At 36.6% G+C, this 13,377-nt stretch overlaps 1 protein-coding gene across 2 annotated transcripts in view; it reads left to right on the forward strand.

Annotated features, from left to right (window-relative positions):
* The window catches only part of CR1 (complement C3b/C4b receptor 1 (Knops blood group)), a 102,700-nt gene that overhangs the window by 26,993 nt on the left and 62,330 nt on the right, over positions 1 to 13,377 (forward strand). Inside the window, exons 5-10 of one of the 2 annotated variants that reach the window (XM_077157654.1) lie at positions 1,694 to 2,092; positions 4,071 to 4,247; positions 4,342 to 4,444; positions 5,676 to 5,761; positions 7,631 to 7,849; positions 9,952 to 10,131. In XM_077157654.1, the coding sequence (XP_077013769.1) occupies positions 1,694 to 2,092; positions 4,071 to 4,247; positions 4,342 to 4,444; positions 5,676 to 5,761; positions 7,631 to 7,849; positions 9,952 to 10,131 (1,164 nt within the window). The remainder of the gene's footprint in view (positions 1 to 1,693; positions 2,093 to 4,070; positions 4,248 to 4,341; positions 4,445 to 5,675; positions 5,762 to 7,630; positions 7,850 to 9,951; positions 10,132 to 13,377) is intronic. The other variant, XM_077157655.1, reaches the window with a different exon arrangement.

A 13,377-nucleotide genomic window follows, 5' to 3' on the forward strand; every position in this document is an offset into this window, starting at 1 on the left:
CTGAACCAGGGCACTTAAATTCATGAAAGCCTTTCAATCTTATTTTAACTTCAGTTTACTTGGAATTATGTTGGTTCTACCATCGCCAGGATAACAAGCATTCTACTTGGCAAAGTAATGAAAATATTTAAAAGTGATACTCTCCAAGATTAGTGAAGCTGTGGAGGAATGACTTACAGCTCATGAAAGTGAAAAACAACCCCTATTGAATGGCACTATGTACTATGAACCTCACAAATGGGCATATATTTTGACCCAAATCTTTGAATTTATACTTAGAAAATAAATGCATGTTTTTGCAAGGTGTTTACTATAAAGTTTTTGTTGCAACTTTCTTTATAATAGTAAAAATGTTCAAATAATCTAAATGTATACACGTCTCAGACGTGGTTTGGAAATAATCTATTGGAAGGAAAGAAACATGTTGAAAATGACTCTAAAGAATTCCTAAGGGGCGGGCCTCGGTAGCTCAGCAGGCAGAGTTCTCGTCTGCCATGCTGGTGATCCAGGTTCACTTCCCGGTACCTGCCCATGCAACAGATAAAAAAACATTCCTAAGAAACATAAAAATAACCATGCAGCATTAGAAGTACATCTATGCATTGAAAAGTTATTTAGCCACACACACACACACACAAATATCAAAGAGAAGCACTTGATACATAAAGATGTTTATATAATTTATATATATTTTATATGAAAAAATCAGATGACAAAACAGCTTGTGTGGCAAGATTTCATTTTATTGAAACATCTAGATCTAGATCTAGATCTAGATCTATATTTTCATTTCTATCACTAATCCTACATATTTTTTAATATCCAAACTCTGGTAAATGACCTTAAGTCCCCTTGAACACTGTACAAAACCACCCTGTAATTATAAATCCTTCTAATTTCCATTTTTCTTAATTTACTAAACTGGCTAGGACTACCAGTATAAAGTTGAACACTGGTAGGGATAGATAAAATGAGTTGGTAAGCATTCTATCTTTTACACGTTTTGAAATTACATTTGAAAGTATCTGTAACTTGAAAGTTTGATAGAACTTATTTGTGAAATTTTCTTTATAACAACTGTAAACTAATTTTTTTACAACTTTCTTGTCTCATTCTAGCTTTCTGTATCTTCTTAATTGAACATTGGTAATTTATATTTCCATTCATGTCATCTAGACTTTCAAAATACTTAACATGCAGTAGATATCAATTTCATAAATATTCTCATACATGTGTGACTATACTCCATTTCTAGTTCCTAAAACTATGTATTTGTATCTTCTCTAACAGTTTTTCTTTTAGCATATGATTTTCATTTTCTAAGAATCTATACTCAGTTAATAATGAGAAATGAATGGAAAAGAGTAGGGGAAAGTGTAAACAATGTTATTATAATATGATAAAAGAGCTATTTGAAATGAAAAGAATGTGTATTGTATTAATGAATGTATATTTACAGGAAATAATATAAGCACTGAAGGTAGAATATAAGCTATATTGCGCATAAAAATGGGCGTATTTGTATATTATATATAATGTATATATGCCCAACTTTTTAAAAACCATTCTGCATATTAGCAAAGATTACAAGTAAATAATGGATATAAAAATACTTGCAGTTTAGTGACTCATTGGATTCTTTCCCCTTGTTGTTTAAATACACTGTTATGTAACATGCTCTCCCTTTTCTCAGCTATTCCTTGTATGCCACCCCCAGCGATCGCCAATGGAGATTTCTTTGGTACCAACAGAGACCATTTTCAATACGGAACGGCGGTGACCTATCGCTGCAATCTGGGAGCCAGAAGGGAGAAGCTGTTTGAGCTCGTGGGCGAGCCATCCATATATTGCACCAGCACAGATGATTATGTTGGCGTGTGGAGTGGCCCTCCCCCTCAGTGTATTATACCTAATAAATGCACGCCTCCAATTGTTGAAAATGGGATGATGGTATCTGAGAATAAAAGCTTATTTTCCTTAAAAGAAACGGTGAGATTTAGATGTCAGCCCGGCTTTGTCATGAAAGGACCCAGCAGTGTGCAATGCCAGGCCCAAAACAGATGGGAGCCAGAGCTGCCCAGCTGCTCCAGGGGTGAGTGTGCCTGAGGCTTTGGTGGAGCTCACAAACTGGGAGTGGCTGGTGGGTCAGGAGGTCAGCGTTTGCTTTGGGGGAAGGATGTGTGGTGGGCTGTGTGTGTGAGTAGATTTCCATGGGAAGGAACATGAAATCAAGGTGTCCATTTGTGGGCATGGGTGTGCATATGTGTGCAAATTGAGAAGCAAAGCTAAATGTGGGCAAGGAAAGATGAACATAGCACTGCCTCTGTCATCTATCAGTTATCCATGAGCATAATCATTGCTAATACATAGTAGGTGATTTCTCTAGTAAGGTGATATGTTAAAAGCTTTGCAGGCATTTAATCCTGAAAATAAATTTATGAGATAGTTACTATTCTTATCCATTTTTACAGAGAAACTTGAGACTTAGAGAAGTTAGGTAACCTGTTCAAGATTAAACAGCTTCTAAGTTGCAGACTGAAGATGGAACCCAGGCCTATCTGCCTCCAAAGCCATGGCTCTTGTCAGTGTCCAGTCACGAAATAAAAAGCACTGTAGATATTTCCAGAAGTGATGGGCTTCATGCAGTAATAGTTTAGAAAGATGGAAGGCAGGAGGAGCAAAAGGAAGAAGGCAATGATACCAGAGACCAGAGAGGGCTGTGACTACTGAGCATAGGAATCTATAGTCACTGCTAACACTGCCAGTCCCTGTCTCCGACGTGCACATCCTCAACTGCTCCTAATGCCGCTGCAGCCATCACCACTGCCATCTGCAGCTGACATTGTTGGAGCCAGAGTCACTGACATTGCTAGAATTGAAGTTGGCTGCTGCCAACACTGCCACTACCTGAGGTGCTTTTAGAAATAGAACAGCTCTTGTCACCTTCTTGACTTTTGATTTGGCAGAACATAGCCAGAACCCGGCTGGCAAGAACAACAAAGAATTGTAGTTTGTAGCCTTCCAGCCCTATCAGCATTGGAGATTACAGAAGGGTGAAGCTGGGAGTCAGCAGAAATTTAACCAGCAACACACTTAAATATCCCATCACAGTGCACTTATTAGTCAAGAGAGACAATGGGTGAGGAGCCCTGAAAATAGATATTATAGCATCATAGTATTTACAACATCCTTAAAGGGGTCATTTATTCTTGTTTAACTCCCCCATTTTATAATCAAGAAAACTGATAACCTGAGAGGGATACTGAGTTGCTAAAAGTGAAACACAAATGATTTTTCAATTTACTACAGTTTTATATAATTTAGTTAGGAGTCAAATGAGTTATGATTCCCTGAAACCAACTTTATAAAGTAATAGCCAAAGACTAAGTTACAATATGCAGTATGGACTCTCATTATATGATGATTATCAGATTTTTAGAAGATTTCATTTGGTTGCCCATCTCACTGGAATGAAATGAATGACTAAAGAGTATCTTGCTATATAGAATGTAAAGAGGTGACTCATCTCTCCACCAACCCATGCCAGGTGGTCACTGAGAGAGAGATTGAAAGGAATTGAGAATAGATGTATGTAGTCTGTTTGTTGCACCCCAGAGTGTGACAGGTGTTGGGGAATCCATCAGATGAGACTTGGGTGCTGGCAGTCCTTATTGCCTAAAAGGTAGAACTGTACATTGGTGATGCCTTTCTAAAAAGTAAATATAAAGGCATAAGAATTCATCAGTCCTAATGATTGTGTACTGGGTGATAAGGAAAGATAAGGAAAACATTCTAGAAGGAACTTGTTTTAGATGAACTTTAAGAATTTGTTTTAGATGAAATCAAATGAAAAAACTGAGGACACCTCAGTTCCAGTCACATTTCTGCAATGTCCCAGCTATATGACTATTGGCAAGATGCTTCCCTTTCTCTCTCCGTTCAGTTTTCTCATCAATAATAGAGGCTATTTTTCTTACGTATAGACCCTATACTGAGATTCCTCTGGCCAGTTTAGCATTGAGGAAAGTCATTTTTCCACAATTAATAGTACTTTGGTCCTCTTTCCCCAGTGTGTCAGCCACCTCCAGAAATCCTACACGGTAAACATACCCCAAGCGACAAGGACAACTTTTTCCCTGGGCAGGAAGTCTTCTACAGCTGTGAGCCCAGCTATGACATCAGAGGAGCTGCTTCTCTGCACTGTACAGCCCAGGGAGACTGGAGCCCTGCGGCCCCCAGATGTCAAGGTGCCTAGAACTTTCATCTAACTTGAAATTTGTATCTTGTGTCTTTATTCTTCAAATGCAAGCATGATGCCTTCTGTTTTGTTTTTGCCTCCAGTGAAATCATGTGACTTCTTCCCGGAACAGTTCCCTAATGGCCGTGTGCTTTCTCCTTCTAATCTCCAGCTTGGGGCAAAAGTGTCCTTTGTTTGTGATGAAGGGTGAGTGTGAGTTTACCTGGCTCATTGCACACTGAAATTGGGATTATGAGCTTATCCAACTGGGGAGTCTGGTATGGTTAAAGAAAAATAATAATAATCAAGGAGATTATCTTTTGGGAGTGTGTATGGGAAATAAGAAAACAGAACAGGTGGAATTAATAACATCATATATGAAGGAAAGACTAGGACATATTAAATGGTAGGTTCAAAGTCAACTGCACTACGTGTCATGAATATATAGGTGATATATTAAGTGAAAGGATAAATTATATTTTGCCAGCAGAAAGAATTCAGGGTAATTTGAAGAGTCCCTGAAAAATCTGAAACGTAACAAAGTTTATAAATAGCTAGGATTATTCATGAATTGTTTCAGGAGATCTTTTAAACAATCAATAGTGAAATTTGTAATAAGAGTGAAACAATAAGAATAAACACTTTTTATCCAATTATGTATCATCTAATTAGGAATGGGCTATGCAATTGGCTGGTATGAATGTTTTAGTTAAAATCTTGTTTATTTAAACCAATGATCTTTGAGGTGTGCAAGACTCTTTGTGTAAGATAACAAGGATGGGCAACAAGCAAATGATCCTGAAGTTTCTGAAGGATCCTTGACAGTCTCCAATACTAGCAGCCGTTAAGGACCAACGAGGTGTGAGAGGCCATCAGGATGCCATATGCTGAGAATTCTGGATGGTTTCATCCAAAGTCCTCTTGTTTGCCTTCGTTTTCCCCTAAATTATTCAACTTCACTCTTTAGTAGCTCAACACGCTCCTTTAAAGCCATCACACATAGAGAGGCAAAAAGAACAAATTTCTGTTCTCCTGCCAGATACTCTCTGCTTTTCAAATCCACTTGGGAGCAAACTTTCTTGCTCTACAGTCAGACTTAGGAGGATGTTGCATTAGAAGACCGGGTTTCCAGTGAAGACGATGCATAAACGATCGGTGAGAGATTCGCTTCTCTTGGTTTGGGTCAAGGAGATGGTAGCTCTGCCAGTGCTGCCTTCTTTAGCTCAAGCTGAGACTGTTTGTGTTCGTTTACAGCGTTCTGCCAGTCTACATTACCCCTCACCAGAGGCTGTGATTTTTTTTCAGAATGATGTGACCTCAAGCACTATTGCCACCTGCTGGTTTCAGTTCCTCAAAACACTGAGATTTTTATGGGTCTCAAATTATGAACTAAATGATATTGTGGCTGAAGCAGCTCACCTAAAATTTTTTTCTTTAGTTTCCGATTAAAAGGCAGTTCTGTCAGTCATTGTGTCTCGGTTGGAATGGAAACCCTTTGGAACAGCAGTGTTCCTGTCTGTGAACGTGAGTAGAAGGAATCACATTTCAATACTATTTGAATAACAGTTCGAGTCCAATATCTCCCCTTAATCTGTTTAGTATTTTGACTCATGGTCTCTCTTTTTGTGATTCTTCTGTTGTTTAATCTGAGTTGTTGATCTCGAAATGCTAATTGTAATAGTACTTTATTATGAATCCGCGTGTGAATCATGTGTTTTGGGACCCATCAGGTCAGGGTCTGTAATTTGTTATGTCCTGTGGTAGTTTGTCTTTAGGTTGAGAGATTAAATAATGTGAAGCTTTGATAAATTTTTCTTCCACTTTCCTTCTTCCCTCCTTCCTTCCTTTCTTTGTCCCTTTCTTCCCTTCCTTTCTTTTTTTCTTTTTGATTTTTGTTCTGCACTCAATGTATAACCACTCTATAATTTTTCTATTTATTTGATAAATATTAAATATGCATTCATTCAATCAGCAATTATTTATTGAGCACATACTATGTGCCTGATGTTATTTTAGGTGCTGGAGATACAGCAGTGAACAAGTTGGGCTAATATCTTGTCTCCATGTTTTTTATATTCAAATAGAAGATGGACATGAAACAAATCAAATGCTGTGGAGATAATAAACCAGTATAAATGCAGACATGAAGATAAAGAAGAAAGTAGTATTAGATAGAATAGGCAGTTTAAATCTCCAAAAACTCTCAAAACATGCAGCTAAACAAATGATGCTGACAGAATCAGAAATTAATAAGCAGATTTTATAAATATATCTAATATGTATAGAGTCACTACTGATTTCTCCTAGTCTACCTATTTGTATTTTCCACAATAGAAGATAGGACTTTGCTTCATCAGTAAACCTAAAGACTGGAAAACATATTTTCTAATACAACCAAATTTTATTAAAATGGTTATGTTGCTAAAATCTACTCAGACATCTTGTGATGCTTTTTATATTAAAACTTGATAAGAAACTTAACTTGTATATAGAACTCTGCTATCCAATTAACACGATAGTCCTTGACGGAACTTGATAAATTGCTTCCATGTTATTCTGCACTAGAAATGTCACTGCTTGGACTATCCAAGCAGTCCCTTATTTTACACAATTCTTGCCAGTTGAAGTAACTTCTTCCAAATCCCCAACTTCATCAGAAATGCCAGTTGGAAGTGAGAAAAGGACTATTCTAAACCACAGCTGATATCAGAAAGAAGTAACAATTTGAAGCCTGATGGAAAGTAAAGACAGAAAATAAACCATAAACAGGTCCAGATATTTTGAAAAGCAAAATTTTCTGAATCTGTTTAGAGTTTTTATGATAACCTATTTTTGTTTCAATTTATTGTGATAGCAGTATTGTTAAGATTGATATCAATGATCATTATCAATGTTATCAAGAAAACGATTCATCTATTTAAGGTAACCAGTATACATGGAATAAATTTTAGAAATATTTCTCTAGAATGTAAGTTTCTTGGAGGACAAAGACTTTATCTATGCTGCTTATCACTATATTTCCAGGGCTCCAATGAATGGCTGAAATAAAATAAATGCTCAACTAATATAAATTGAATAAATGAATGAAATATATTACAAAATGGTTATTTTTTTCTTTGAAATTGTATTAATTAAAAGCATAAGTTTTTATCAGCCAAATGATTTAACTACTGAAGGTTTCAGGATACACAAATTTCTTTTGTATTTGTGCAGTATCCTTTGATTGAGAATTCATTTCACTCACTTAGCCCATTCCATCAGAGCCCTGATGCATTTACACTGTCCGCTCCTTAGGGTTTTTTAAGTAGCACCAATCACAGCACCCTATATTGTAAAAAATTCCTCTGGTGAAATCTCCTTCAGTGGAACTTAGTGCTCTCACCTTCTTTCCAGAAATCTTTTGCCCAAGTCCTCCGACTGTAAGTAATGGAAGACATACAGGAACAATGCTGGAAGTCTTTCCCTTTGGAAAAGAAGTCACGTACTCATGTGACCTCCACCCAGATGTAGGGATGACCTTCATCCTCATTGGGGAGCGTACCATCCGCTGCACAAGTGATGGTCAAGGGAACGGGATTTGGAGCAGCCCTGCCCCTCGCTGTGGACTTCCAGGTTAGGACACAATACCTCACATCCCAAATCAGTTCCGCATATCAGAACCAGACTCTCCATATTTCTGTAATTGCATTGTGGTGTTTATTTGTGCAGTCGACACAATTAAAATCCCAAACTAGTAAAAATTGCCTTTAACATCAACATAAAAGATTCTGATGACCTTTGCTGATGAAGGGGTAAAAAGAAAAGGAGGCAGTGGGGGTGGTGGTGCAAAGGTCATTAATTATAAAAAGTAGGAAAATATTTGCAAAGCATAGGAATTAAAAAATAAATACCTATGGAGCTTAGTTATTATAAATTATTCTATTTCCACAGATTTTGGATGGAAGCACAGACCAGCAAAGAACAAAGCCTAGCAAAATTGACATAAATTACATATTTAGCCAGAGAATGACCTTGTATTCTTCTTGAAAATTGGGCTTCATTGTAGACAAACCACAAAGATTCCCTTAGCCTTCGTGGGCTAATTTCTAAATTAAAATAGGGATGACATGCCCCTTAACTTCACACAAATTTTATCCCACTTTGGTGGAAAGAAAAGGCAAAGCAATATGAACTCAAGGCAAAATGTGCAGAACAAAGGACTGTTTATTTATAAGGTCTGGAGGTTTCTTAAGACATCTACCTTCCTAAGCTACCCTTCCATAGGGAAGCAACAGAAAGCAGAAAACAGATGGTAGAAGAGATGATAGTCCTGACATAACACGATGATCACTGAGGAACTATGAGAGAGAAGAGCAATTCTCAAGGGAAAAGAATGCCCACGTGTTAGTTTTTCTGGCTTTTACCATGGCTTCAACTTAGCGTGCACATCAGAATTGTCAATGTCCTCTTTACAAACACAGAAACAGTCCAGACCTATTGACTCAGCAGAGAGAAGCAGTCTTCTCCTACATTCAATGATTTCTTTTCATCACAACCTTGTTTTGAAACTACAGCCCTAATTCTATCTGCTAGATTTTAGTCCAGAGACCTCCAACCATATTCAGGTGTTATTTGGTGATAGTAACTTTAGTCATGATATGAACGCTTTGAAGTAGAGGCAAAATTCAAACTCTAAGATATAAAGGAAACAGGCAATAAAAATGGATAAATTTCCTGTGAAAAAAATCTTAAAAATATAAATCAAGTTTTTATATTTAGAAAAGTCAATTATGTCAAGATTCGAGAAATTGGTTTGCAAATCTTTCTATGGAATATTCTCTGGGTGCAGAATTACCTCCAGTATCGCCTTTACTATTTGGCAGATAATTAGAAAGGAAGTGGAAGATACATGAAATGGAAGCTTAAAGAGAAAGTATTGCCAAAACTAAATGGAAATAACTTCTACTTTTGCAAGTGTATATATTTTTCCGATTTTATATTGTTTGAATGCAAATTGAGTTTTTACTCCTTGAACCTAATAGGTCATAAGGGCATGGAATTGAAGCCAGAACTTGATTCAACAATGTTTTCTAATAATGAGGACTGTAGTTAGTTTATGTTTGTTTTTGTTTTAAGGAGATGGGTATTTGTTTTCTCCTCGTTTTGAAATGGCTGGCTTAGGAATGAAACTAAGGAAAGTGGTGGCTGTTGCCCAGTGCCAAAGAAAATCTTGAGTTCTTCACATACACTCGTGAGCCTTCCTTTGGAGGTTTTTTGTGTTTTTTTTTAACATGGGCAGGCACCAGGAATCAAACCCTGGTCTCCGGCATGGCAGGCGAGAACTCTGCCACTGAGCCACTATTACCCACCCTTCCTTTGGAGTTTTGATGCACTGAAGCACAGGGAGACCAGGTGTGAAAGATGGAAACTGGTCATAGGCACACTTTCTAGCTCCTTAAAATAGAGAGAGATTGAATTGGAGCTATCGTTCCAATGAATTATACAAGCAGAAAGACCAGATAGCAAAATCATCTGCCGGAGAGTATATTTGCTAATGGGCATATGCTAATGGAAATCCCCTCACCCCCAAGGTGGCATCTAAGGAAAGAAATTATTTTTGCATAGTAAAAAATTTATTTTGTTCTGGCATCAAATCTAACAAGAGAAAGAGACAGGGAAAGGACATTGGGTATTTTTTTTTTTAACTCTGATGTTCCTAATTTCTTGGCCTCTAGGTTACTGTGACACCCCAAATCATATTCCATTTGCTAAGCTAAAAAGCCAAACCAACGAGACTAAGTTTCCCACTGGGACATCTTTAAAGTATGAATGCCTCCCTGGGTACATCAAGAGATCGTTCTCTATCACATGTCTAGAAAATCTGGTCTGGTCAAGTGCTGGCAGTGTCTGTAAACGTGAGTAAGCCTGCATTAAAGCATTTCTGTGTCAACATGTGAAAGCATTTGTAGGATCTTATTCAATTCTTTCAAAATTTGGAGATAAGGAACTTATGTTTGATAAATAGTGTTCAGGAGGTAAATATAAGAGTTGGTATCACAGGACATCCTTGATTATTGTTTGAAATGTTCATTTCATGAGAATGACTGTTTAAAATGTATGTGTGGGAAAGTCTCTAGTCCCTGGAGGGCTCTTCCTTCAATAACTACAAGTATATAATGAATGACTTAGGAAGAAAAAAAAATTGTGAACAGATATAAACTCTGTGAACAACTATGTGGGAAGAAAACCCCTGGTTTTGAGAACTTTGAAATATACGGGTAAGATAGAAGGTCATAAATGGCCTTTGCACCTTTATTTTAAAAGTTTTTGGTTTACAGAATAATCACGTAAAATACAGGATTTTCATACATCATGCCACCGCCAACACTTTGCATTGTTACAATAGAGGATAACATAGTTTTATAACTGTACCATTAACTAAACTACATGGTTTAACTTTGGGTCCACTGTTTGTGTAGGTAGTTCTATGGATTTTTAAAAATTTTTATTCTTCTACTATATATACAATCTAACATTTCCCTCTTAGTCACATTCAGAAATGTATTTCAATGATGTTAACTGCATTCACAATGTAGTGCTACCATCACAATCATCTATTGCCAAAACATTTCTACCATTCCAAATAGGAATTCTGTACGTGTTAATTCTTAACTTCATATTCCTTATCCCCATGCTGTACCCTGGTAACATATATTCTAGATTCTGACTTTATAGGTGTGTTTATTCTAATTATTTCAAATCAATGAGATCATACAATATTTGCCCTTTGGTGTCTGATTTATTTGACTCAACATGATGTTTTCAAATTTTATCCATGTTTTCACATGCATCAGGACTTCATTCCTTTTTTACAGTTGAATAATATTCCGTTGTATGTATATACCACATTTTATTTATCCATTCATTGGTTTATGGACACTTGGGTCGCTTCCATCTTTTGGAAATTGTGAGTAGTGCCACTATGAGCACCGGTGAGCATATATCTGTTCGAGTCCCTGCTTTCAATTATTTTGGGCATAAACCAAGTAGTGGGATTGTTGCATCATATGGCAGCTCTAAACTTTGCTTTCTGGGGAACAGCCAAATCGTTTTCCAAAGCAGGTGCACCATTTTATATTGCCAATGATAAAGAATGAGTGTCCCTATTTCTCCACATCCTATCCAACCCTTATTATTTTCTATTTTTTTATTTTATTATTTTTATTTTTTTTCTTTTGATAGCAGCCATTCTAGTGCCTTCCACACTGAGTGATGTTTAATTTAATTAGTTTGAGGCTTAAAAGACCCACCTGGAATGGATGGAGTCATATCAAAAGTTTCCAACCTATGATATTGAATCAGGATTAAAAGAAACGTCTACCCCCACAAGATTGAATCAAGATTAAAACATGGCTTTTCTGGGGTACAAAATACTTTCAAACCAGCACATAATGTAAGCATTTGGAGTATAAATTTCCCTTTCAGTACTGTCTTCACTGCATCCCCTAAGTTTTGGAATGTTGTATTTTCATTTTAATTCATCTTAAAATATTTCCTAAATTTGCTTGTGATTTCCTGTTAACCTTTTAGTTATTTAAGAGTATGTTGCTTAATTTCCCCTAGTTGTGAATTTTCCATTTCTCTCTGATATTGGTTCTAGATTCATTCCATTGCAGGCTATCCTGGAGAGTCATCCATGTGCAGTTGAAAAGAAGGTGTATTCTGTTTTTGCTGGGTGATGTGTTCTATACATGTCTGTTGGGTCTAGTTGGTTTAGAGTATCATTCAAGTCTTGGGATTCCTTATTGGTCTTCTCAACCAGGTGTTCTATCTATTACTCAGGGTGGTAGGTTAAAGTCTCCTAGTATAGAATCATCAATTTCTCCCTTCAGATCTATCAGTATTTGCTTTACATATTTTGGGGCTCTGCTGTTGGATGCATATATATTATAATTGTTACATCTTGTTGAATCGACCCCTTCTGTCATTTTGCTATTTAGTCTTTGTGAGTCATACTGTTTTTTTCCCTCAATTCTTCCATTAATGCTTACTTTTTTGTTTATTTCTTTGTTGCCCCATATTGAGTGCCTTCTCTTTATTTTTCATCTATTTTCCTTGTGGTTACCATGACATTAATATTTAACATCCTAAATATATAACGATCGTATTTGAGTTGATACCAACTTAACTTCAATAGCATGCACATATACTTTTCCTTTCATACACATATACCCTGTTCCCCGCCTTTTTTTTTTTGTACTTGTTACCATTTACATCTTTTTATATTTTATATCCAAAAATACAGATTTGTCATTACTTTTTGTGCATTTGCCTTTTAGTCCCTGCAGGAAGTAAGAACAGAGTTACATACCTAACAATACACTACAATAATACTGGCATTGATAACTACCCAAATGGTTACCTTCACCGCAGACCTTTATTTCTTTGTACCACATTGAACCACTGTCTAATGCTCTTTCCTTGCAGTCTGAAGAACTCCCTTTAGCATTACTTGTAGGGCTGGTCTAATGATGAATAACCCTTTCAAGTTTTTTATCTGGGAATGTCTTATTCTTGTCCTCATTTTTTCAAAGAAAGTCTCCCCAAATATAAACTTCTTGCTTGGTAATTGTTTTCTTTCAACAGTTCAATTATTTTGACCCACTCCCTTCTTGTCCCATAGTTTCTGATGAGAAGCTGGAACTCACAGTCTATCGGGAATTCCTTGGATATAATCATCGTTTTGTCTTACAGCTTTAAGAACTCTCTCCTTTTCTTTTGCATTCAACAGTATGATCAATATATGATGTGTTGTATTTTTCTTCATGTTTATCCTATTTGGTATTCACTGGATGTCTTGGATGTGCATATTCACATCTTTTGCTAAGTTTTTGAAGTTCTCTATCATTAATTCCTTGAATATTTCTTCTGCCCCTTTCTTTCTTTCCTCTCCTTCTGGGACCCCCGTAATGCATATATTGGTGAGCTTGATTGTATCCCTGAGGTGAATTAGGCTATTTTCACTTTTAATATTTCTTTTTCTCTTTCTGCTCCTCAGAATGACACATTTCAAGTGTCTTGTCTTCATGTTTACCTGTTCTTGCTTCTTCCAGTTCCATCTGCTCTTGAAACCCTCCTGGGTGTTTTTCATTTAGTTATTG

The sequence above is a fragment of the Tamandua tetradactyla genome, chromosome 4, assembly GCF_023851605.1.
Source record: "Tamandua tetradactyla isolate mTamTet1 chromosome 4, mTamTet1.pri, whole genome shotgun sequence".
NCBI lineage: Eukaryota > Metazoa > Chordata > Mammalia > Pilosa > Myrmecophagidae > Tamandua > Tamandua tetradactyla.